The sequence below is a fragment of the Clytia hemisphaerica genome, unplaced genomic scaffold (genome assembly GCF_902728285.1).
Source record: "Clytia hemisphaerica strain Z4C2 unplaced genomic scaffold, Clytia hemisphaerica genome assembly, whole genome shotgun sequence".
Lineage (NCBI taxonomy): Eukaryota > Metazoa > Cnidaria > Hydrozoa > Leptothecata > Clytiidae > Clytia > Clytia hemisphaerica.
This window is the reverse complement of record NW_027103978.1, coordinates 65,283-92,413: the sequence shown is the minus strand read 5'-3', so window position 1 is coordinate 92,413 and position 27,131 is coordinate 65,283. Positions and strand designations below refer to the sequence as shown.

Genomic DNA, 27,131 nt, shown 5'->3' with positions numbered 1-27,131 from the left:
AGTGATGTAACCAAGGCTCATTGTAAATTCTGTAAAAAGTCATTCAAAATTAACAATAGGGGTGAAAACCAAGTAAAATCACACACAGATAGTGACACATGCTGGATTGTATAAAAACCAAAAAAGATTTGTTTCTGGTACAGCAAATCTATCTTCTGGAACCTTTACCCTTTCCAGCCAGGATGAAATCTTAAAGAGCAGAGGCTGTCCACTCTCTATTCTACGTTAATAGAAATATACCTTATTCATGCTCAACTGAACAAACTGAAATTTTCAAGTCAAATTTTTAGCATAAAATAATCATAAAATTTGAAGAAAGAGCATACATTTTGGCATAAAATCTGACTAATTTTGGCATAAAAAATCATACAATTTGGTCATTTTTTGGCATAAAATCATACTATAATAGGGATTTTTAGAGTGTGACCCCTGAATATACAAGAAAATATTGTTGTTCAATTCCTTGGAAAATACATGAAATCATTCATATACACATTTCTCATAAGTAAGAGGTACAATTTAATAATGACAGCAAGCTAATTTCAAATTTTGACCTGTCTGATTCTGCTTGATTTTTACAGAAAGTGGCTCTTAAATCTTTAAACTGCACTATCTACTTCTAATTTTAAATAATTTCTTCTTGACATATTTACAACGTTTCATTTCAGATTTCAATGAAGAAAAATAAAACAAACCAACAAAGATAAAGAAATATGGGAGAGGAGGGTGAGCTATACAGTAAAACAACAGAATCACTAGAGTCACTTGCAGATACAACATGTACTCCAAGATTTTCTTTCCGTGGACCGAAGAGTCCCACAAAAAGCAAAGATTCTTCTGTGGACCCTGCATATGAAATGGCAAATCTGGAGGACCAAGATGTGCCACATGGAAGCAACAAGCAAGACTTTGACCAGTATGTATTTTTGGACCTACCTCGGAGGTCCTTTAAAATTAATAACCTTTATAATAATCGTTGGTTCGTTCGTTTCAATAAGGAACTTACTTTTGTTTTATGCTTCAAAAATTTAATAAAATCGTATTCCACTTGAATTGATTCATCAAATTTTCTAGGTTGTATACAAGAATTTGGCAAAATTGTATTTTCATTGGTTTTTAATGACAAAACTAGATCCTTTAAATTAAGATGTGAATTTGTGCACTGGCTCTATCTGTCTAAAATGAGTCATTTTAAAAATCTTCTGTGAGAACTGAATACTTTCTTGGACCATTTTAATGAATTACCTTTGCTGTTAAAAATGTCTAGTTATTTTTCCCTTTTGATTATTTTTTTTTCTAGGCCATCTATAGGAATGTTAGGTGAATCAGATATCAATTTACATGCAGCTTCATCAAGACCATCAACATTGAGACGTGCAATCAGTCGGCAAAAGTCAATACGTCAAATGAGACAGTAAGCATTTTTCAAAGTTTGATAAACCACGTGGCCCACAAATTTGACTTTAAGGGGGAATTAAAAAGTTGATAATAAGCTGTTTTCCGAGGATCTGGAGAGAGAATAAGAGGACTTTATTTTAGAATCTAATTTTCAACATTTCATCCAGATATATTTAAGCTGGTTGCAACACTTCAACTTGTATATAAAAACATCTAACAAAAGCTTTCTTTCTTCACCACCAGGAGCATAGCAAACAACACGTTACATTTCTTTGGGGTTGCTGAGGATGATGAGGAAGAACTTGAACGCATTAAGTGGAATCAAAGACGAAAAAGACATTTGAGCAGGATAGGTGTGTATAATAAATCATAAATATTGCCACAGGTTATAGGTTATATCTAAGAAAAATCAATTGGCAAGCATAATAAATCAATCGCACTAAAAGTTGAGCTTCCTGAAAAGTTTTCGATACATCAATTCTGTTCCCACAGAGGACAGCCTTCAAGTTTATTTGGGTCAATTATGTGCTGACTTCTATAATTATATGTCACATGGTGTCCTCCAGTTTTTCAGGTCCCCCCATCTGGGGCCTAAAACCCCCATTTGGTCTCCCCCCCCCTTCACCTACCCGTTTTTCTTCCATTGGAAAAATATTTTTGTGACCCAACGATTTGCTATATTTTGCATAATAACTTAATAAAAATAACAATTTCCTGCAATGAACACACAAATGCTGAAATATAGACACATTTAATCATCTTTTTGAAATATTATATCTAACTTCTGCAATTTCTACCCCCAATTCCCATAAAATATCCTGAAATCCCCCATTTGCATTAGTCTCCCTATCAAGGTGAAAATATTCACTTCCCCCTCCAGGACAAAAGTTGATCCCCCCATTTTCCTGGGGGGGGAGGATCCCATGTGTCAGTGCAACGACTCTCTTTTTCTTAGTCAATAAAAAAGCCTAGCTTCAAAGCATATATTGGCCCTCATGATTATCATGATTTAGCCATCTTTTCTAATCTATTCAAATTGTGAATGGAAGGACAAGATGTGTCTGAATTCACCCAAAACTTTGACCCTGGTGAATTCTTAATCGACCCTCATGGGCCCCGTCAACAGGGGGGCTGGGGGGTCCATGGCCCCCCACTTTTTGGTAGACCATGTCATACGTTTTTAAAAGTTACTATTTTAAGCTGGTTTGAGACCAAATCAAACCACAAAAACTATTATTCTCCCTAATTAGATATCGTTTTAAGGTGTTTTGAGGTTGTAAAAAGTGAAAAAATTTCTTCGTCGTCCAACCATGGTGGGCGACATTTTTTACCAAAACGTTTTCCCCCTCACTCAAAATGGCTCGCCGGGGCCCATGACCCTCTTATACCTAACTATTTTTTTCAAGGGTGTATCCATTTTTTAAACCCTCGTCATCAACAGCAAAGGATTCTGTTTCTCAGAGAAGCATGGCCCATGTTGTGCATTTAACAATTAGGTGTCAGAGCAAAATGGTAAATTGGAAGCTCCTCAAGATGGAGGCTTAGATACCAAAGTTTTTCAGTAGTTTAGAGTATGTTTTCTCATTTTCTATCTATAGGAAAGATAAAGGAGTCTGTATCTGTACCAAGCACACCTGATGTTGTGGATGGCCTTGATTTCGGTAGTATTGTGGGGCTAGCCACTCAAAGGAGTTACATGGGTGGCCGAAGAGCTAAAAGAGAAAATGCTGCCAAGTTGCTATGGAGATCTGCTGCCAGAAGACTGAGTGCCAAGGTAACAAAGAGTCCTAAGTTAGTTTGGATTTGAAGAAAATCAGAAATATTTTCATGCAATATTAAGAAGCATTTAGCTAATCTTAAAGACTCTTTAAAGATTCTTCTCATTTCTTCAAATCTTTCAAGCCGATTTTTTGTCAGTCAATTGTGCTGCTATGAAACATTCGGAAAATTTGAAATCACTTAAGTTTCCTTGTAAGGAGTTGGATAATCGAGGAGTTAGATAATCGCGGAGTTGGACAAAGATTTTTTAGCCTAAATGTAGCTACAAAATCCTTGTATATTTTTTTGTTATCGTCATTTCAGCCCATGTACGATGTTTCGACCATCCAAAGTTACGGTGGCCGAAGTTTTGCACCAGCAGACCTTATGGATGACGATATATCAGTTTTTGAGTCCATGTCACACTTGGCTACTGATGATTTACAGTCTCGTTCCATCACGCCTACTCCGACCCAGACCCCATCGCTATTAGATCATTACGACAAATCGTTCTTTGTGTTCGACACTTATCCACAAGACGTTTCGACAATTGAGGAGGAACGTTCTTTCGATTTGGACGAGACTGATCAAGGTTCCAGAGGACAATTAAACACGCATCGGAATCAATCATTTCACCATGCCATACATGCCCCACCATCTCCTTCACCTCAAATGTAAGTTTTGGTTTCCACCTTCTATTCAATTCATGGACAGTTTTCTCTTTTTTGCAACAAAAATGTTTTTTTAATGAATACAGGATGTAAATGAAAAAGTATACCACATGGCAAAGATTAATATTATTCGCAAAGCAGTAAGTTGACGTTCTCTAAATCGATTTTCAAGGGAAATTGGATTTTCATCGAATGAATAAGGGAACGTGTCGAATAGTAGAGCGTTGTTTCTGAGAGTTTCTTGTTGACGTTGACTTTCAATATTATTGAATAATGCATGGAGCCTATCGGATAGTAGAACAACGAATTAGAGTGCGTCAACTATAGATATTTTAAAAAGATGAGGGAGTCTTTCTGCTTTCTTCCTTCCTATCCACTTCCTTTTTCAATTTTTTAATAATTCTTTCCACATTTATAATCCCTGCGGAAATTTTATCAACTTATATAAAACGACCCAAATAAGAAAAACCTTCATATATTTGTTTCATGAAATGATGATACATTTTATGATTTTGATTATTATTTTCTTTTTTACAGAGTCGCAGGATGGAACCGGGATCTCGGACCCGAGCCGAACATCCAGTCACTAAGTCCCAGTACCAAAAAGCGTGATTACGTGCGTTCGCAAAGCGAAACAAGACGTAACAGAATATTATCGAAACCCGTCGCCAAAAAGAAGCCTCAAAAATTAAAACCTTTGAAGAGGGAGTTCGGTAAAGGACTGGTTGGGAAGTTGTTGAATCGAACTTTCAACAGGAATCGCATCGATAGTAAAGTGAGAGAGCAGATGGAAGATATTTCTGATCACAGGTTCGTAACACTGAGCTTTCTATAACCCTGGAGAAAGTTTCTTAATCCTGGTCTAAGAGAATATCTAATCGAATTGTTAGAAATTTGATATCCTGAGGGCGGTCCTACTCAATAGGGGTACAGTCTGCATTTCTTAAAATTTCAAACAATGTCTGTAATAAAACAAAGTACACCAATGGACTAAATCGTCTACCGAAACTGAACTTTTTCGAATCCCTGTTCCTTTATTTCCTCCTTCGTTTCATGATATCCACCACTGCACTCAATGACTTTACGACACGGAATGTTCCTGTTTCTATACACCTTTTCGACCGTAGCCGCCAATTGCCGCGCGGGCATTTTTTTGTCCGCTTTACCACCCCAGGGGTCACACTCGGCATACAATCATACAATATCATACAATTTAATCTTTTTATCAAAATTGGCATAAAATAGCATAAAATATAAGATCTTGGCATACTGAGCATAAAATTTGACCAAAAAGCCAGGAATTTTTCCTAAGGCAAGAAACTTTGTAGATCGACATAAAACCACTTCACTGAACTTAGTTCTAGGTCCAATCTTTTATCTAGGAATAGATTTTTATTGTAAAATTTATTTATATATATACAGATATATATGGTGATGAGCTTTATTTTTGCTCAAAATATTTATTAGTTTTCCTATATGGGTTTTTGCAAAAGGTCTTAAGAATTTTGTCAGCAAAAAGCTTCTAGACTGATTATTTCATAGTCATAGAATTTCAGAAAGGCTTCTTCCTGTAAAGTACATTTCGTTTCTGTGTCGCAAAAAGAAGATTTTTAAGGTTAATTTAGACTAACAATCTTTTTTCTCTTTTTTAGAAATAAGCATATTGAGAAAGTAACTAAGAATAATAACAGAATGGGGAGAACAGAATAATCCTGCATGGGAAGAAAGATTTATTTGGATTACCAAAGATAGTGATGTAACCAAGGCTCATTGTAAATTCTGTAAAAAGTCATTCAAAATTAACAATAGGGGTGAAAACCAAGTAAAATCACACACAGATAGTGACACATGCTGGATTGTATAAAAACCAAAAAAGATTTGTTTCTGGTACAGCAAATCTATCTTCTGGAACCTTTACCCTTTCCAGCCAGGATGAAATCTTAAAGAGCAGAGGCTGTCCACTCTCTATTCTACGTTAATAGAAATATACCTTATTCATGCTCAACTGAACAAACTGAAATTTTCAAGTCAAATTTTTAGCATAAAATAATCATAAAATTTGAAGAAAGAGCATACATTTTGGCATAAAATCTGACTAATTTTGGCATAAAAAATCATACAATTTGGTCATTTTTTGGCATAAAATCATACTATAATAGGGATTTTTAGAGTGTGACCCCTGCCACCCTAAAACCGCTCCAGTCTTTTTTTCGTACCTATAGATAATAGTAAAGGTGTAAAAAAAAAGGATTGGATCGAGTTTAGAGGGATAATTAAATAAAAGTGGCACGCGCCTGACCGCGCGACTACGGTCGAATAGGTGTATTATAAAAGCATTTATTAGCTCTACCTCACTTTTCACACTTTTTTCCAGGCCTTATTTCACGTATTGGGTATCCTTCGTACAAATCGTCATTCTCGTTGTTATGGTGTCCATCTACAAGTTTGCACCGATCGGTGTCAGTCAAACTACACATAAGGAAAGGGTGAGTGGTAATCTCCTCCTTCATATTTAAAGAGTATAGCCATTTAAGAAAAAAATAATGATTTTTGTTCGTCTTTGGTGTATTCATGATATGCACTACTGCAATGTCTTCTGACATCACGGACCCAACAGCTGATTGGTTGTAATTGACGTAAAATCAGTCAATACGTCACTTTGAACCAATCAGCTATTGGGTGGAATGGAAGACATTGCAATGGTGCATATCATGAATTGCAGTCTTCTCCAGTCCTCAGTTTTGTGTTGGAATAGTCTACGCAAAAGTTTCTTACCGTGACCAATAGTATAGGGTAGAGAAACTGGCATCAAATAAATTGATCTACAAAGTAATATACAACTTTTCTGTCTGTTTTTTCAGATCACGATCAGTCGCAACGGAGTCTTACAAGAAGAACAACTACCTAACACTGTCGTTGAAAGTTTCTGGATTGGCCCCTCCTTGGTAAGAGAAGTCATTCATTCATTCATTCATTTATTCGCCCATTCAGATTCACTCACTCACTCACTCTTTCATTTAATTTATTAAATTCATGAATTTCATCTTATTTACAGGAAACATTGATTTTATTGGGAGCAAAATATGCACCGTGTATGAGACGAGACAATAAGCTGTACAAAGTGTTGGAAGAGGAACGGTTGAAGGAGAATTCCACTGGATGTTGTTTACAAACCTTCAACACTGGTTGTATTCAACGACAACAATCTGAATGCTCGGTTAGTCTCGTTCTGTTTTGTTTATGATTACCCACATCGATTAGATTTCGCGTATTTTCCACTTTTTCGCGCGAAAAAAAAACAATACTGTATTAATCTCCTATTTTTACGAAAATTGGCGTTTTCAGGACCAATGACCCAACACGAAATTCTCCAAAACACTAATTTGCCAAAATTAATACTGTGAAAATTAATCGGATTAAAGTAGGCCCCCAAATATTTTTGAACCGTACATGCAATGTAAAATGCCTTTCCGATCTTCTCTACTCTAGTCATCATTCACAGTTTTCCATCCACGGACTGTATGTGGTCAAGATCCGAGGTAAGTGATTCATCCACGAGAGAGGATTTCTTCCCTTTTGAATATTTTCAAGTTTGATTTGTTAACAGAAAATGAGTTACCTTTTGTCAATCTGAAATCGACTCATTTTCTCATTACTTTAGGACATGCGCAGATCCTGTTTCACAAAAGCCAAACGAATGGGACAAATACTCATTTATTAACTGGCCTGTAAGTTCTCGTCCTCTTATTTATTAATGTTTTAAAGTCTTTAAAGTCTCCACTAATCCAGAGGTTCAAACACAACAAATTGGCTTCTAGTTTTGATTAAATTTTGAGAATCTCCACAAGACAGGATGGGGGGTCGGTACTAAAATCCAAGACATATATGAGTACTACAAGGTTTTTTGACGATTTTTTACATACCCCACCTAATTTTTGAAAAAGGAATTTTAGTACACATGTACTAAAATTTATTTTGACATTTTAGCATAGTGACCACCTAAATAAGGCTTATTTTGGAATTCGGTTCGAAGAATGCGGGCCTTTGAACTTTCAGCAAAATGCCAACTCTGGTTATTTAAGCTGTCAATGAACCTGATCTATCTCTATCTATTCTAGATAAAGACTCAGAAACAGTCAAGACACTTTTGCAAAGTTATTGCAAAGATTGATTGGTTATTTTTCACCTCTAATTTACAGCTTGCTATTTCTTTTCTATCCAGTTATCCACGGTTCTTTACAAAAAACAAAGCATTCAACTTTTTATTCCATATTATATAAAAGCAGAACAATTAAATTGAAACATGGGTGTTTCACAGCCCCAGAGGCAGCCAGAGGAACCTTTTTCCTCAGTTGAGATAAAATTTCCTATTGAAATGCTAATGGGGATAGAAATTCTATTGTTCCAAGGTTAAAAACCCAGTGGGGATATGGTTTTGGAGTGCAATTTTTACTACCAAACTCAATTTCCCAGTGGGGCTGAAATTCAAGGGTATTTTACCACCGGGGACAAAATGTTTGCTTAATTTGTGACACACGGACATATTTAAATCTTATATAGAGCGTTTTTATTTTTTCATTTTGCCTAAAATGCTCAGTCAATAGTTAAATTTCCTAAAACTTGGTGGTTTTTATTACACAATGTACTAAAATTTTTCTTAAATTTCTTGAATCCTACCTAATTTGGGATTTTAGTACACATGGTACTAAAATGCTTTTAGGTTTTTTTTGTAATACCACCACGTCACTAAAAGTCATGATGTCTGAAATTTTAGTACCGACCCCCCCCCCCTGCACAAGGAGCGCAGGAAACCTCAAGGACACTTTGTTTATTTGTTGTTTTTGTTTTTTTCGCTTTCTGCTACCACCAAAAACATTCATTTTTTCAAGTGTATTATCAAACATTACATGGCATTGCCTTATTTATACATCCTGATTTCCCGTTCTTCTTCCAGGTTTGCAAGCAAATCCGAAACGGTTCAACAGTGGATTTACCGCACATGCAATGTGAAGTAACCGGGCGACCTTGTTGTATCGGAACACAAGCACAATGCATCATCACGAGTCAAGATTATTGCAAATTCAAAGGTGGTGTATATCATAAAGATAAAACGCTATGCTCTCAGGTAAGGGTTCAGTTTGCCTGTGCGTCTTTTCTCTCGACATCTACATATTACATTTCACTCGATTTCAGCCTTTTCAGCGTCGACGATTTTTCTCAAAAACTCGATACAAAATGATTTTAAAAAGCTAACTCAAAGCTGCAACCATTTTTACGATTGTTTTGACATCCTTATTCCAGTCTAGCAAAGAGGATGGGTATAAAAACTGGATAAATTATTGCTTGAAATAAGAACAGTGCAAAAAAGAGAAAAATACCCTCATACCTATCGATTAGGTTTTAGAAGTTTCAAGCTAGGTGTTAGAAAAGTTACTACAGGGAAAATAACGAACAAACATTCGAAATGATCATTGGAAATTTGATTTTTTAGGTGGATTGTCTAGAAACATCGTGTGGTCTGCTCTCCTTCACACAGAAAGACCAACCTGATCAATTCTACAGACTCTACTTGTCGCTCTTCCTGAATGCCGGGTAAGCTTTATTTTAATATGGTCATGTTTTAATCTAATACCATATAGTTTGAACCTCTCTCTCTCCCTTTGTTTTGTTACTGGGAATCTTTCTAAAAATAGAAAGGTGTTGTAAGAAAGGGGGTAGATCAGACCCCTTTAAGCACTTTAAATACATCAATCAACTTTAGAGATAATATTTAGCACGACTACTTTTTCAATTGATATATTTTTTTGACTTCATGTATAATGCACACGTTTTTAAGGTTTCCATTCATGGTATTGATTTTTCAGATGAAACCAATAAAATTTCACCCTGAAAATAATTTCACTTCAATTATTCATTCTAGTATTCTTCACGTCATCATCATCCTCATCTTCAACTTCACAATTCTTCGTGACATCGAAAAGATGGCGGGCTGGCTGCGAACCATGCTCATTTACATGTTAAGTGGGATCGGTGGGAATTTGTACAGTTCAATTCTCATCCCTTATGAACCTGAGGTAAGATCAAGTTTTTTTTGTCAACTCTACAGGACCGAATCTAAGAATCCGAGTGTGTCTGTTACAGGCATTCTCTAACCAATTCTCTGTTTTTCAGCGGTCTGCGACTCAGACTAGGGGTAGTCAGTTTTGTAAAAAGAACTTCTAATACAAATGATAATTAGGTCTGGGTAGGACCTAAAAAAAGGACGCCCTGCTGGATGGAAAACCGTCAAAAGATTGATTGAAGTGGTCGCTTATATCGTTTTGTCATGGCACGATAGGAAGACTAAGCAATATTTCTTACAACTTTTTTTCAGGTTGGGCCGTCAGGAGCTGCATTCGGTATAATCGCTTGTTTATTTGTCGAGTTGATTCAAGGTTGGCAACTGGTCGTTAACCCGATCAAACATTTATTCAAATTGTGCGGTATTGTTTTAGTATTATTCGTACTCGGTTTACTCCCGTACATCGACAACTTTGCGCACATTTTTGGTTTTTTGTATGGTATTTTCCTAGCATTTATCTTTCTCCCGTACGTCACGTTTGGCGAATGGGATCGAAGACGTAAACAAATCCAAATCGTGGCTTCGATATTTTTTGTGGTGACTTTGACCGTCATTGGGTTTGTTTTGTTTTACGTCGTGCAAGATGTCGACACAGAAGGGGTGGAATACTTCAACTGTATTAGTATTACAGAAAACTTTTGTAAGAATTTCCATCAAGGAAGAGACTTGGAGAAACGAGAGGATATTTATTGATAGTTTATAGTTTAATTTATGGGTAAATTGTTCATTGCTAGTTATTTTAACCGAAATTTCGTAAAATGGATTATACTTTTTTTACTGTGGCTTGAATCTTAATCAAGTTAATCAAATCGTTCGTTCGTTTTCTAATAGAGCTGATCACTCCAAAAATTATAGGGTCTGAAAACACCGTTCGAACCATAAATAGGCCCGGGATATACTCAAGTAACTTTTTTAACTCAATTTCAAATTCAGGGGAAACCCCATTATGTCATGAACGGATGATAATTTTAGGTAAAATAAATCGATAAAAGATTTGGTCCTTTGATACTAAATTTTATTTTTCTTTGATTATCAAGGAACCAAGTAATCTTTTTTGGACTTGCATTTGTTTTATATTACCCCATTGTGCAGTATTGCGAAAAAGATTGAGTTTATAGCGTGTGCCCTGTATGCCGTAGACTAGTAAACCACGTCATTGTCGCTGCTTACGCTTGTATTTGGTTCACGATTTCTAAACCGCTCTCTCGCAGTAATTTGTCTTTTTCATAAGAACTCTTTATATAAGCACTATTTCCGTTTGTCTATGTCTCAAGAAAGGGCAGACGCTTGCTAGTCTAGTATGTCGATACCATGATACCTTACGGCTAAATGGAACTGGGTTCTTCAAAAGGAAACTTATCTTTATTCACAAAAATTCAATTTGGCGTCAGCACGCACCCTTTCTTCTTTGTGTTGCACATTTTCACAATTATTGTATAGAGGTATTATATTGTCAGATTTCTGGATTTATTTTTTAATTTCTTAACCTATACTTTTCTTGGCTAACGTAATAATTGAAAACGGGATTATTCAAAAATTGTTTGGAATTCTATTATCTTTTTAAAAATCGAGTTTTTGCTAGCCCGTTCCAAATAAATTTAAGTAGTCTTGCACAAATATTGCTTTATATTTTTATTTTCTTGTTGATTATAGCATAGTGTTTATTAATATGAAGTTTTTGTATATATTTCCCCCAACTTTTCGGTACGAAAAATAATCTTATATTCTGAAAACATTGAAAAAGAAATTCTTTTGGCATAACTCATTTCTCCTCGAATACTTTTCCAGCGCGCAACATTTTTTGGATTTTTTTTTTTTACCTGACATAAAGACTTTGAATTTGAAAGTTATACAATAATTTTGGTAGCATTAGCTTAAAGATTTAACCACAAATCGCGACAAGGGTGTTTCGTAATTCATGTGTTTGAACGTCGATGACCCTAAATAAAAACGTAGTAGAGTGTGTTCAATCCGCCATCTGTCGATATGTGATCGATCGATTCCATGCATTCGATTTTCGTATCGAGGAAATGTGTTTCGCCTTTCTCGTTGATATACATCTTTGAAAAAATTACGAAAAATTATTCAAGTACATTTGATCATTATATCTGAAACTACTGTTTAGTTTCTTTCTCCAAGAACATTTGTATTCTCTGTTGTTCGATTGTAAAAGACATTTACAAATCTTGCGATCGACTTTTTTTCCGAACGTTTGGCATTGAAATAGGAGTCTTGTGACGTCATCACCTCCACCAGCCATCTTCAAAGTTTTCTTGTTTATCGATTTTTACACCGGAAGAAAAAAAGAAACAAACAAACAAATCTAAATAGCCAAGATATAGCAATTTCAATGCAAATGTTCGAGGATACCGATTACTATTTGAAAAATGAAAACAGAAGATTAGACCTTTTAACACGTAATTTCATCTCATCGACAAAAATTTGAAGACAATTTCAATCTCCACTAAAAAATAAATTGGACACGAGGAGTGGTCACTGCTTGCAACGCCAAGTTGGTAAGCACTCTTCCGTTGGTGCTGTTCGTATTCATTCAACGACGTCCATCGTAGACGTTTGATGGTCAAGCAGGGCGTTAAACTGTTGAAGAAAATGCTTCGTTAAGGTAAACACGAAATATTGAGAAAACCTTTTGAAGAAAACTCAACTGCAAATATACCGAAATAAAGGCTTAGGAATATAGAAAGCTACAACTTTGATCAAAGAGAGGAAGATGGTTCGCTGGTGTATCGTGAATGGCGACCGGCTATTATAGAAAGACCGTTCTACCCCCTGTTAAGGAGGTTCAACCTTTTCAAATTTGAATATAATTCTAAAAAATTAGTCCTACAAAGTTCCAGTTATCTTTTAAGAATGTTTCTATAGCCCCGTGGAATCCCAAGACGTTTCAGAAGCTGGTAAGCCTTTAAATCTTTTTCTTTCATTGTTTTTTTTTTTTTCTTCATTATTCTCGACGGATGAAACAAAACGAAACGAAATAGATTTTTTGGGGCTTAATCAAAAAACTTTAAATCTAAATAAAGTTTTTTTATCTAACTACCTTGTTCCTCTAATTACCCTCAGATAGCACCGTACCATACATAGACCGCAACACAAACCTTAACCATACCTTTTAACTTCTACCGTTGCTGGGTGGCTCAGTCGGTGGAGTATTTGCCTTACAATCTAAGGGCTGTGGGTTCGATCCCCGGTCATCTCCAACTAATCAAATGAGTAGCGAAGATTGGGTAATCTGATCTAGACGGTAAGTTACTGGGAGCTGAGAGTAGGTGTGGCGCTCCACCTAAACACTCGACCTACCAGGTCTAGTAGCGCAAATAGAAAAGGGGATAGACGCCCTCGTTCCCGGCTCCGCCGACAGCCACTAGATGAATATACTTACTACTTACTTAACCATAATTTGCTATATTTTCTTTAGATTTTGGCGATGGGAAAGCAGAAAAAAAGGTTTCCTCTGTGATTGAAGCAGAGGAAGAGAACAAAAAAAGAAAACAAAAATGCTGATGTGCAGCAACGAAATGATATAGTAGGGGGAATTTTGTTCGATTTTTTGGAATCGCTTGACTGTTTTATTAGAAGCACTTGTTATACATTTTTGGAAAGCTAAGGGGTAGGGGAATCGAAATTACTATGTTTCCAATTTTTTTTCGGACACTTTGGTGTGATTTTCGGACAAATATGACGGTCCCAGGCAAAAATCATAGGGTTAGAAATTAATGAAAATTTTAGCTCGAGAAAACGGAGACCTGTTGTATATTTTTGGAAAGCTCTCAAAAAAATAAGATTAGAGATATATTGCAAGTATAGGTGATTTCTGTACCTAACTCGAGATATTAACCCTTGAAAACCGTGTTTTTCAGCCGGAAACAGCTATTTTGTCCAGTTTTTGCGCTTTTTGATGCTCAATATCTCAAGTTAGGTACTGAAATCACCTATACTTGCAATATATCTCTAATCCTAATTTTTTGAGAGCTCTCCAAAAATATACAACAGGTCTCCGTTTTCTCGAGCTAAAATTTTCATTAATTTTTAACCCTATGATTTTTGCCTGAGACTGTCATATTTGTCCGAAAATCACACCAAAGTGTCCGAAAAAAAATTGGAAACATAGTAATTTCGATTCCCCTACCCCTTAGCTTTCCAAAAATGTATAACAAGTGCTTCTAACAAAACAGTCGAGCGATTTTACAAAATTCCCTCTACTAATAAGGAAGATTTCAAAGGTTTGTTTGCTTCATTCAACTTTGCTTTTTGGTGGAACCATACATTTTCACAGTTCAGAAAAACTTATTTTGAGTGCAGCCCTATTAGTGTTTCACTTCTTTTCGAAAACCAAACTTTTTCAATAAAAAGTTTTAACCTCTTTATGGAACGCATTATCTGCTCTACAGCCTCGCATCGAATCATTTTCTATTTTTAAACGTCTCAAAACTACGCGGATACTTTATTCTTCAACAGTTTCTCAGAACCCTTTTTATGCTACGTTCAAATGCTATACACCGATTATGGGGAAGCTTTATTAAAAGATTGAAGATCTTTATAAAATCGAAAATCCAAGAAGAAAAAAAATGAAGTATTTTTCCTACTGGCTGTCTTTAAAATACAAGAACACTGATTTTTAATCAGTTAATCAACGTTTGGTTTGGGAGTGCTTTATCAAAACGTTGAGACGAGTTAACAGTCCGAAACGTGATATTCAAGGTAACTCGGAGTAGACCTTACGCACAACTTCATCTTCTTTTCTAATAGATCTTATCGGAATTTTTGATTTTTCTAAAAAAGCGATGCATTGTGGGATTGCTTCGGTATTACAATCCAAACCTCTTAGGAATTCCTCGAGAGAATTCTATTGTAATACTCCCGAAACAACCCACAATGCATCGCTTTTTTAGAAAAATAAAAAAACTACGATAAGATCTATTGAGAAGGGACTTAGAAAGACAATTAATTTTTAGTACGGAAAGAACAACAAGAGATTTTTTTCGAGACGCAACTTGGACTTTGCATTACGTGCATTAACGGGTGTTAAGTGGATGAAATTTTGGATACATATCTTCACATACATACTAATATCCTATGTTTTATTCTTCTGCTCTTAAAAACATTATTCATATATTCATATATGTACAAACACATAAACACTATCATCTTAAAAAAATACTGAAGTTGAAGAATTGAATACTCGAGACGATGCGGTCCCGTGTATTCCAGGTTTTTCGACGTGTTCGATTATCAATACGCATGAACAACAGTAAACGTCTAAAAACCGAGAGTACACGGAGCTTGAATGAAGCCATCAAGAGACAAAATTAAGAGGTGCAACGTACTGCATTCTACTTACAACGATAATACGATAATCAAAATCTGTTTACAGAAGACAATTTATACTAAGTTATCAAAAAGAGTACCAATGGCAATTCATTATAATAAAAAGCACAATCTTAGATTTGATCGGTCAAACCTCAGTCTAACAGTACACACAGACTAGAAATTGTTTATATTTTAAATGAGATGAAATAAACCAGATGAAAAAGTTCAAGCTTTTGGTATCACAAAAAAAATCAAAAAACACAGCTATCACATTTTGATTTTAACAGAAAGTAAAACGAAAAAAAAACATAAGGTATATCATATATGATGTTATTTACACAATTATGACAATTAATAAAACCTACTATTCTTAAATAATTTAATACCAATTTCTTCCTAAATAAGTTTTTTTAGATTATTGTAAAACAAACTGAAACAAGAAATTTCACGACACACAAACTGGAAGATATGCATACACGCTTTTTAGAAGTATTTCACGAGACGTGAGGCTCAATTTTGGCTAAGATTACAAACAATTCCAGACTCAGATATTAAAATTACGGCAGGGAAGCAGCCAAAATTTACTGGTTCTTATAAAAAATCGTGTAATCAAGTCTAAAAGCTGGCGCAATTATGTCACCAAAAATGTCAATTCCTTCAAGATCACTTTAGTATCTCAGATGAAATTTCAAGTACCAAATTATAATTTATTACCATCCCAATCAATCAATCAATCAATCAATCAATCAATCAATCAATCAATCAATCAATCAATCAATCAATCAATCAATCAATCAATCAATCAATCAATCAATCAATCAATCAATCAATCAATCAATCAATCAATCAATCAAAACCGAAGTGATCGCTGACATCAGAAAAGGTGAAGGAAATGGGATTGAATAAAATTTCTTCATCACAATCTTTTCAATGCTCGTTTCTTGTCTTGTTTTTTTTTATCCACTTTCTCAGCTGCACGTTTTTTACTTGCAGTATTATTTACTTTTGTTGTTGAAGATGTAGAATTGTTTTTACTTGAACTGGAAGAACTACTACCATCACTACTACAGCTACCATTATCATTCGATTGTGTTTTCGTTGACGAACGTGCATATATTTCTGTCATCATTTTGGCCTGTTTTGAATATTCACTATATTGTTCTAATAAAAGTTTTCCGGCTTCCTCATTGAGTGCTGATTCTGGATTAGGGTATATAAGTAAACATTTCACAGTCTAGAAGAGAATAATAATCAAATATTCAAAAGTGAGAATGTGAGAAATACTCAAATTTAGATAAATCCTTACTTAAAGCCAAATTGACAGTGTAAAAAATGGTACAAAATCATTTCAGTTTTTAAAATTGTCAAAACAAAACAGGGTACGTTTCGCCAGTTGTTCTTAATACAACAAAAGTGTTGGTTAAGAATATAAACGAATGGTCTGCATTTCTGATGCAAAAATGAAAAATGTTGCGTAACTTTTGCAAGAGCAGAACACAACTTCATATTAGGCGAGACCAATTTAATTTGTTGTTCTACGGGCAGATCGTTAGAAAAATATGGGTCGGTCGGTCGTTAAAATAAGAATAAATTTTTCATTTATCAGGGTTGGTATAAGGTACTGAAAATATTTTCCAAAAATTATCTGGATCAAAAGTTCACTTTTTTATCTTCGATGAAGATCATAATAAAATTTTAGTGTATGGAATGCTTGCTTGATTTTCTAAATTTTCAATTTCTTGAATTAATTTTCAGCTTTATTCAAATTTAATTATTACAAATAACTACAGTAGTGTGTGAAATATATTTTAGTGGAAATTCAATATTATTATTTTTTTGATTTTAGCAAAATAAGGTCGGTCGGGACCGTAGAACAACAAATTAAGTTGGTCTCACCTTATATGTCTCTAGAAGAGTGTGTATATTTTAAGAGTCTACTTAACTTACAATGAGAATATGTTTAAGTCCTAGATCAGCTTTCCAGTCTTTTTTCAAAGTATTGACACATATTTCACCATTTTTTGATACATTGGGATGAAAGATTTTTGTAAGGAAATAGCCTAAAAAAGAATATTTTGGTGATAATTTAATAAATTGAAACAACAACAACTTTTATAACAACAATCCATATTGATAGAAAGTTAGAAATAAATAATCATTTCTTAGGAAGCACTTAAAGTAAGATATCTTAATATACATTATAAATGGATAGCAATTATGTATCAAACAAACCTCTTGGAGGAGATTGAGGATAATCTTTACCAAGGACCAGCTTCATCTTGAAAGATCCTCCTTCATACGGTGTACCCACTAAAAAAGGAACACATTATTATGTTATGAGTAGATTTTAAATGGCAAAAGAATTTGGTTGACTGTTTGTCAATCAGTGTCAATTTATATGGTGTGTCTGGAAAAACGCAGAACATTGATAGAAAGACTAATTCTCTACTCTAATACAATAATGACCGGTTGGCGAGGGCTGAGAAATATTGCCAGAGGTCAAGCAATGACCAAGTTTTCGAGGTCGTTGGGTTGATCGAGGGCAATATTTCACAGAACAACATGAAAAAAACTGGTCATTATTGTATTTGTTAATTGTTTCCTTCAGTTTCAATTGATCTTTCACGCTTTATCAGAAAAAAAAAGCACAAAAAAAAACGAAAAAATGATGTCAAAATGAGTTTCATAGGGTCCTCCAGGGAATTCTAAAGTAGCCCCCCCCCCAACTTTGAGTTACCCCCTTTTTATTGTTAAAAATACAAAGGATTTTCTGCTCTTTTGTCATTCCTGGGAAAATACTTCCATTTCAACTTCTTCTTCCACTTCTTTTTCAACAAATTCAAGGGTTTCAAGGGTCATGTTTGACTAATTTTCCAGGGTTTCAAGGGTTTTTTACCACAAACTTTTAGTTTTAAAGGATTTCAATGAAAGCTGTCGACGATAGGGGAAAGATTGAATTTTCAACTCTCAAGGTTGAATTCTTAACTCCCTTAAAATGCATAAAATACCCCTAAGACGGTTTCCATAACAAAATCAAAAAAACCATAAAATCTTTCGGACAAATCAGTCTTTTTAATCCTCTCGATTTTGAACAGAACATCAATAACATTCTTCAACAAATACTTTCTTTATAGTCGTGGTAAAGGGAGGGCCATAGTTGGGGCCGATGGAGAAAATCTTTGATTTTCAGTGCTTTAGATTGGCTGATAATTGATAATTTTACAACTACCCATTCTATCATCCAGACCTGCCAATCTCATATAATTCCAGTGACACATAATGGTTGAAGGGTAAACCCCTTAAAAATGATCTTGGAAAATCCCCTTGAATATCAGGGGCTCCAAAAGTATGTTTTCTCATTTAATTCACTGATGTTTGTATCCCACGCAGTGGGAAAAATTTTGTATTTCTGAAAGTAAAATGGCTGAAAATGGCCACAAAATTTGACATTTCAAGGGTCTCAAGGGTATAAATCTTAAACCTCAAGGGTCCCCGAAATAAAATTGATTTTTCAAGGGTTTCAAGGCAATTTTCAAGGTTGTTTCAAGGAATTCAAGGGTCGCTGGCCACTATGACCTCATACAAAACAACAGCCCCCCCCTCACTTTTTTTTTGAGGTACCCCCAAATTTCTGGGGGGGGGGTGGACCCTATGAATTCTTCTAACGACGGGCAACTATGTTTAGTGTAGGCCTGTCGTCATGCAAAAAGAACCAATTGAATTGCGCAAAAAGCTGTGTAGCCCTTTGAAAAAAAAAGGTAACCGGTTAACAATAGAAAATAAGGGGTCATAACAAAGTCATTACTGTTTTATACAGGTAAAATATCATTCTGATTGATATTAAAATAAACTCTTGATTTGAATTATTTGTCCAGCTCAAAATAAATAGAAGTTTGACTCTAAAGAATCAACACTAAAACAAGACATTGGAAGCTAGAACAAAACAAATTTTATGTATATCTTACATGGTCCTTCAATTGAGGCTTGTATATCAGTCAAATCTCCTTCATTCATGAATATTTTGATTCCCTCTGGTGGTTCACTTTGTAGAACATGCAGCTGTTTAGCAACTGTTCTCAATACTTGAGGCGATAGATTCTCTGAGTTTGATACCTAAACGGTGAATAAAAAGTGATACTTTTATGGACCTACCTGGTTATGCATTTAACACATATATAATTGATATCTACGTGTGACCAATAAACAATCATTCAGAACACAAATAGTGACGATATATTAAAATTAGTCGTCTGTTTCTTATAAAAAAAACGTTTAGAAACCAAAATTTCATGCTCTTGAAATATTCTTTCATATTCAAGACTTTGTGAGCAAAAAAACATATCTCATCAAAAAATTCAGTAATTTTAAGAACATTGATGTATGCATATTAATAGTGATTCTTATAGATGAAGATGCGTTTTTTGAGCCAACAAAACTTTTTTGCAAAAACCTTGGCCCTCGGGTCTGAATTTCCTTAGGAAAATTGTTTAACTTTTCAAAATTTCTATTGTACATAATCCTCTCAAATTTAGTTATGTTATTACTATTCATGGTAATTTACTAACTACCCTAATTTCATTTCAAGCAAAGATTACTAACAACAGGGGGAGTTGAAAACCCACTTTTCATAAGTTCCTGAAGAATAAACACGTTTCTTAACTCCCCTACAATTTTAGACACAATGGTAAGTATTTTTATTCTCAGAATAATTATGCCAGACCTATCAAAATTATTTAATTCTCAATTTTCCGATTTAATGTTGGTCTGACATAGTTTACCTGACGTTCCCGGTAACCCAGTAATTTCAGATCTATGTTGGATCTATTGTTAACTCATTTAAAATGGTGAACAGAGTTGTGGACACCCCCTGCTTCCAGGGTGGTAACGCCAAAACGCCCAATATGATCAGCGTACAGAAGGCAAGTTTTTTGCTGCGCAAGTTTTTTACTCCACCATAGCGAAAGCGCGAACAGCATTTCATGGTTATAAGAATATCTTATGTGCTTAATTCTATTCGACTTTGAGTGCTTCATTGAAGAAAAAATAAAAAGATAAAATAATGAAAATTGGAGAAATTTCTATCATTGCAGAAGTTTTTTACAGCAAATTAAAGGCACAGCTTATACTTACTTTGTTTGCTTTCTATATAACCTATCATTTTGATGCTCTCCTCCTTTTGGTTTCTGGAGGTAAACAAACCCGCTTCTGCATTTCCTTATGTAAGTAAAGTTAGGTTTTTTGAGCTTTTCGTAAGTTCTGTTCATCAAAATCCCCTCAAATCTTTAATAAGTTCTTTTTCTATTCATGATATTACACCACTCTGGAAATTTCTTGCCAAAAATGATTGCTATTAAAAGTTAGAAGCTCAAAACCCACTTTCCTTAACCATAAGTTGGTCTAATATCAACATCCCTCGTCCAATTCCAACACCCTTCTTTATGAAAGTTTGAATCACTGATTGAAAAAGGATTATTCCTCTCTAACCACTAAGCAAAGAAAAATAGATTTGACCTTTCTATCAATCTTGACTGATAAAAAGGGTGTCGGAATTAGATGAAGGATGTCGATATTAGACCAAATTACGGAACCTATTGCAGGGGCAAAAATGAGGGAAATCAGTTGAACCCTATCGAACCAATTTTCATAATCAAATTATCGAACTCAATTAAACTTAATCAATCGACAGGTGTTCGATTACCAAACCAAATAGAACAGTAAAGGACCATTTTTGTTTTGATTTAACTTTGTATTTTAATGACCCGACAGGTCATTCATTTGAGGGCTATGCATGTTTGCCTTCACTGATTGATGCAAGTTACCTGATATCACAGTATCTTGGTGCTTTTCCGGAATCATTCTGCTATTTTTCTCAGTTATACTAGCAAAGATATTGCAAAAATGGCCAAGAAAAAAGCGAGACGCTTATTGAATGAATGTCTAACTACAACCAAACTAATCAAACTATAATCAAATCACTATTAAACTTTTTAAAAGATCAACCGAACAGTCTTCACACTTTACCGAAATTTCTTGGTTTGTTACTTGGTAACATACAAAAATACTTTACTAAGGAGGGCACCAAAATCCAGTTTACCCAATTTTGGTTGACCCACCTTTATACCTCTGTCAAAAGGGGGTTGCCATTAGGGAAAGGTCGTATTGGATATCTACATAAGAATACTAGCAATCAGAACTCAGCTGCGATCTAGAACTAGTACCCTTAGATTGCCTGATGACCCCTTAGTTACCAATGCAATGTGATGTGTGTAAAAAGTTTTTAATTCTCTTTTTTTTCAACTGCAGTCAGTGCAGTGTTGTCAAAATAAGAAAAAAACGCTTTAAAAATTATCGTATACTTACAGATGACATCCTGTGTAGTGGTTTTATATTGCCAAACTTGGAGAAATTCAACAAAAGCAGTCAAAGTTAGTGACAAATCAATCCAAAAGAAAAGAGCTTTTCTCGGACTTTTCTCTGTCGATAGAAATCAGCTGTTTTTGTTGTTTACAAAAGTTTTTGTCGAAGAGTGGGAAAGAAAAAAGCTGCGCATTTCGAATTTTTCAAAAAGAGCTTGGAACTAGCCTACTAAGCCAATAAGATTTACTTTCGTTTTCCTATATCGATTTTTCGGCAACCGTATTTTTTTGTATAACCCTGTGTGTTTCTAGCGGAGTTAGCGAAATCGAAAGTCGTAGCGGAACAATACACGAAATCCAAAATCAAAGCTTTAGAGACCAAAAAAGAAAGCAGAGAAAGAGTTGAAGAACCCTGAACAACTTTAGATATGGGGAGAAAAAAGAAGAAGCAATTGAAGCCATGGTGCTGGTATCCTTTTCATTTATATATAAGCGATTTAGATTATTTTTAAATGTCCAACAAGGCAGGAGAGGAGAAGAATTTTCATTACAATAAACACCATTTTTTAAGTTCAAAATCTAGTCTAATTTCAGTGCTGGCTGAAGGGCAAGGGAGGAAATTTTAATCAGTCTGGTCATATATTGTGATGGTGGCAGTATATAGACTTAAACTACTCGTAGGACCCTGCCGACGCACCGGACTTAACGAACACCGGACACGCGAAAGTCCGGTGTAAAATGAGAATTTTTTTACCACCGGACAATCTCTACACCGGACTTAAGAAAGTCGGATGTCCGGTGTCGGAGAAGGCTACTTTTTTTCCACCGGACAATCAAAACACCGGACATGACCAGTCCGGTGCGTCCGGTGTTTCTTAAGTTTTTGTTTCATAAATGTCCGGTGTCCAAAATTCCCTGTATGCAACACCGGACTGACACCGGACTTATTGCGTCCGGTGAAGTGAAAGGATACTTTTTGCCACCAGACAAATACACCGGACTGTCCGGTGCGTCGGCAGGGTCCTCTACTCGTATATCAAGATTACGGGATTTCAAATACTGGCCGATTTTACTTTTGTTTTGAGTGGTTTCATTTTCGATGATTTCAAGCCAACATCTTAGCAATGGGGTGCTTGCCCATAGTTACAGGGGTTTGTGCAAAAAACTAAACATAGAAAATTTTCCAAATCCCCCATTTCAATTAATGCAAGGCGCGCGGCAATCACAAATATCTTCATTTCGCGCATCCAAATTGGATCTAAAAAGTGAGTCGGTCGGTCGGTCGGTAGTAAAAATTTTCGGGTTTTCTTAAAATTGGTCTGTCAGTTAGTCACACTAGTTGGCCATAAATACTAAAATTATGAAAAATAGCTAGGAAATGTAAATATGATGAACCAAGTTGGCTATCAAACTAAAATTGATATAAACTAGAAAATACAAAATAAATTATCATAAATTATGCAGAAAACCTGGTTTTCACTGAAAATACTGAAAAATGCACTTAAAAGAAACCAGAATAGACACACAAACAAATGGAAGAGACTCAAGATAAAATGAGATCAAACTTGAGATATTGGTAAATTTTGCAGTTCAATAAGTTCAATATTGGTCAAATTACAAAAATGTTAAGACCGCATGTTGTCCTCGCGGACTTTCCCAGCGTAATTTATTTGTGTGATGTCATAATGTTATTGTTCTCTTCTCAGATTATTACTGACGGCACTTCAATCGCTTACGGGATTGGACAATGGTTGACAATAGATCGTGACGTATACAACAATTCGATGACGCGGACGAATGAAAGTTCATTTTGGGTGGCTTGATAACACTCGTAAATTCTTTATTTTTCTAGTGTATTTTGTTTTTTTGTTTTAGAAGAAATACTATACGGTAAAAAATAAGGTTTTATACTACTATTTTTAAATTTGATATTTTAAATGCCTATTATAAAGAAAAATTCGTAAGTGGGCGGAAAAATAAAAACGCCTTTGTTTTGAACGCCCGACTGCAAAAATCTCGGGATTCTGGGACTTCTTTTGAGACGGGGGTTTGACATGAAAACAAAGAGCTTAGTAGAATAGTAGAATCGAATTTTTCAAACTTTAAATACAGTGTAAAGTATTTTTGTAATCAAACATTATATTCAGCAAATATATTGAAAAGTAATATTTCGTTATAAGCAAAGATAACTTGTTCGGAAATAAAAATCTTCATTCTTCGACCCCCGGATTTTTCATCGCATAATTTCTACGGGAAATCGAAAGTAATTTCATTCGGCTTGTGATGTTCGAGAGCTTGGATGTTGGGAAGCTGCAGGAATAAAGGTAAACAATTTATAGTCTTTTTTCTGAAAGAAAAATTAACATTAGTCTAGGCTGCTAGCGCCCTGCCAAAATGCGTATCAAAGATTAATGCTGCGAAAGCTCTATATGGTTTACTTGACTCTCAAGCAAAAAAATGGAATCCTCACAAGCTTCTGATTGGTGCCGTTTTATATCCAGTCATTTTATAATATCTAAATAGCATGTATTACTTTTTTGTAATTTAATGCGCTATGTATTGATGTTATGTTATGTATATGTTGTGATCTTATTTTTTTTTCCGGTCTGCACTTTGTTGACCTGTGACATGTGACCTGCGTTTTACACAAACCGAGAAATTGCCTAAAATTTGAGCCATAGATGAAAATATTTGAGCCAAGCCAACCTTGAAAACTAATTTGAAGATCAACTTCCCAAGAAAAAGATCTACGGGAGAGGCGGAACCCACCTAGATCCGCGCCCTGCTGGATAGGCTATTTCCCGGAAATTTTGCCGGACCTCAAACAATGACCCATTTACATGTGCAGAATTATTTTTACTTTAGCGTATAAACAAGGCCTTAGAAATCGAAGCGCTCTCTCGGGAATTGAATGACAAAGTTTGGTTGGTTGATATTTGGCTGCTGCACGTTCGCAATCTGTCATTTTGTCTTGGGATCTTGAACTTGATTCATTTAACTCTCATCCTTGTTGTTGCAAATACATCCTGTAGATGACTGATGTTGTTTTTTCTAAAAGCTTGATTTCCTAGTGTGACTAACTGTCTGTGAGGCGGTAAAAGGTAAAAGGGCGTTAAATGAGGCGGCGGGAGGCCCAATCGTGTGTATGTTTTGCGTGGTTCCAGATTATGAAGTTTAAACACTGTGACCTTTGACACGTATAATGGCACGTGTAATGATAAACAAAGTTAAAATGCTGCGAATGCGCTAGAAATCGCTCACAAAAATCAGCAATAATAAAATTTTTGAGCAAAGGAAACGTCATCAAAACAAAAAGTCCGACAAATTTACCGACTCTCCGACTCAATTTTACTCAATTTTCAGGAGCCGGTCGGGCGACGCGAAACAAAGATATTTGTGATTGATTGGCCAATGAAAAATGAAACTTTTCTATGTTTCACTTTTTTGCACGTCTATTCTTCAAAATGAAAATATTTAAGATTTTAAAAGTTCTTCTTTTATTAAATATTTTTTTACGGCACTTTGTTGACAATCTAATAATCTTGCATCAAATTCCCGCTTTCTTCAGTAAATTGAACATGAGAAAAAACCTAAGCCACGGATCACGGATTGAAAGAAATATATGAAGGGTGGGATTTTACAGCCGCCCGTCGTGCAAGGCACTGAAAGGCCACGGGTGCCAAAAAGAAGGGCCGTTTGAAATGTGACAACCTCATTGGTGGAAATTTGATAAACAGCTGCAAAGGAGCGCTGAGAAGCAATCAGTAGAAGAGACCACTTTCGTTTTTGTTGAGGATTTCTATAAAAACTTCTCTCAGGGATTACTTGTCAATGTGCATGTACACATGTGTTGTGTCAATTTGTCAGCATTGTATTGTTGTAAAGGAAAAGATAAAAGAGGTAAGACTAGCCTAGTTTCTAATCCTGATATAGGAGTTTTTAAAGTTTAGACTGGGTGGCATATCTTTTATTGCTTTCTGACCACCACGACGCTGCAAAGCTAAAGGGCGACGTCCATATATTCAAAGTCGCCACGCGACGCGTATGGGAAAAGGACCATTCCAGAATTTGTCTGTAACAGGGGGTGGACGACACGGGATTTCTGAGGGCAAAAGTTTTCACCAAAATTCGAAATTTCCAAGGCAAGAGAAGAAAATTTCCATTTCAAGGCAATTGAATTAAAAAAGTCAAAAAAATGTGGAATTTCCGATGCATTTTGCAAAAGTACATGGATTTTCATCGGAATTTCCAACCACCACTGGAATAGAAAAATTATTTCCGAGGCTAGAAAAAATTAAAAAATGCACGTCATCCGACGTGGGGGTAACAAAAATTTTCTGGAATGGTCCAAAGTTTTGTTTCCAGAGTCCTTGCAATAGTTTATTGTTCAACAAGAGGGAATGTTTGTAAACATAGAATTTTTTTTCATAGCAGTTATTTGGGGGTCTGATTTAGGCAAGGCTGTCGGATTTAGGACCATTCACGGTAGCTGTGGCATTGATGACCAAAATGAAATTCCGCTAAAAAAATTCCAAGGAAAAAATCAAAGACCGCTTATCGTAGTAGCGCTCACTTCTTTGCTTTTTCCTTTAGCACGCTATCCAAAATCCTTTCCCTGAGCAATTTAGGGGTGGTTTCAGAGTATAACATTCTTGCCTTGGGAGTTTTAAAAACAAAGGCCGTTTAAAAGTTGTGATGGAATTCGGCCGTTGTAAACCAGACTTTACTTATCGATAAAATCGATTATCAATTAAAATCGATAGCTAATCGATAATTAATGGATTGATTAAATATTGATTGAAAACGATAATCGATAGCTAATCGATACTCACAATTTTGCAGCACTCAATTAAATTATCACCATAGATTTATAATCGATAATATCGATTACAGTGTTAATAATTGATGATATCGATTAATATCAATATAATCGATACCTCGACCCTATCGATTATTAATCGATAATGTGGATGAAACTTGGATCAATATTTATATAATTGATATAATCGATATCTTATGTCTGATAGATATAATCGATACTCACAATTTTTTAGGCTCTGATTCTCTTTTACCACCAAAAACAATTTGGTATATATCAGTATATATAACTAAACAATATCCTCTACTTTAGGCTATATAACAATTTTGATTTTAGCGGGAATGAAAGCTTTGGAAAAATTTTGGTCAAATCATGAAGACCGTTAAGGAGGTGGGTAGGTATGTTTTGAAAGTAACGGTCTTTTCCCGTTACGTGTGGGACTTTGAATATGGACGTCGCCCCTACTAAAGGCATGAGTGGTGAAGACATAACAATCTGATGACAAACATGCGATCTCAAATTTTTAGTAAGGACCGCATTGATAATAGCGCAGAGGTGCCAACTCTCACGCATTGGGTGTGAGACTCGCGCATTTCCACATGGTTTCACGCAATTTTTGAAAAGTTTGATTTCTCACGCATTTTGGATTTTTGAGAAAAATTTTCCTGTTTTTCTGATTT

General features: G+C 35.2%; 3 protein-coding genes across 3 annotated transcripts in view; 2 read left to right on the top strand and 1 right to left on the bottom strand.

The window, feature by feature from the left end:
• Positions 1-668: 668 nt before the first annotated feature.
• Positions 669-11,685, top strand: LOC136810849 (inactive rhomboid protein 1-like). Its single transcript, XM_067067434.1, has 15 exons — positions 669-916; positions 1,301-1,414; positions 1,642-1,751; positions 2,997-3,172; positions 3,481-3,830; positions 4,365-4,637; positions 6,202-6,313; positions 6,689-6,772; positions 6,883-7,044; positions 7,317-7,366; positions 7,489-7,555; positions 8,782-8,952; positions 9,319-9,419; positions 9,748-9,901; positions 10,201-11,685. Exons 1-15 carry the CDS (start codon positions 714-716, stop codon positions 10,639-10,641), a joined length of 2,568 nt encoding a protein of 855 aa, XP_066923535.1. The 5' UTR covers positions 669-713; the 3' UTR covers positions 10,642-11,685.
• Positions 11,686-15,020: 3,335 nt separating this feature from the next.
• On the bottom strand, positions 15,021-21,807 carry LOC136810848 (ubiquitin-conjugating enzyme E2 S-like). Its single transcript, XM_067067433.1, has 5 exons — positions 21,637-21,807; positions 19,242-19,389; positions 17,509-17,586; positions 17,224-17,336; positions 15,021-16,510 (listed from the first exon to the last, which is right to left on the bottom strand). Exons 1-5 carry the CDS (start codon positions 21,643-21,645, stop codon positions 16,193-16,195), a joined length of 666 nt encoding a protein of 221 aa, XP_066923534.1. The 5' UTR covers positions 21,646-21,807; the 3' UTR covers positions 15,021-16,192.
• A 127-nt stretch (positions 21,808-21,934) lies between these two features.
• LOC136810846 (BUB3-interacting and GLEBS motif-containing protein ZNF207-like) overlaps positions 21,935-27,131 on the top strand; it is a 25,446-nt gene continuing 20,249 nt past the window's right edge. Inside the window, exon 1 of the mRNA XM_067067431.1 lies at positions 21,935-22,101. Coding sequence (XP_066923532.1) covers positions 22,061-22,101 — 41 coding nt within the window. The 5' untranslated portion in view covers positions 21,935-22,060. The remainder of the gene's footprint in view (positions 22,102-27,131) is intronic.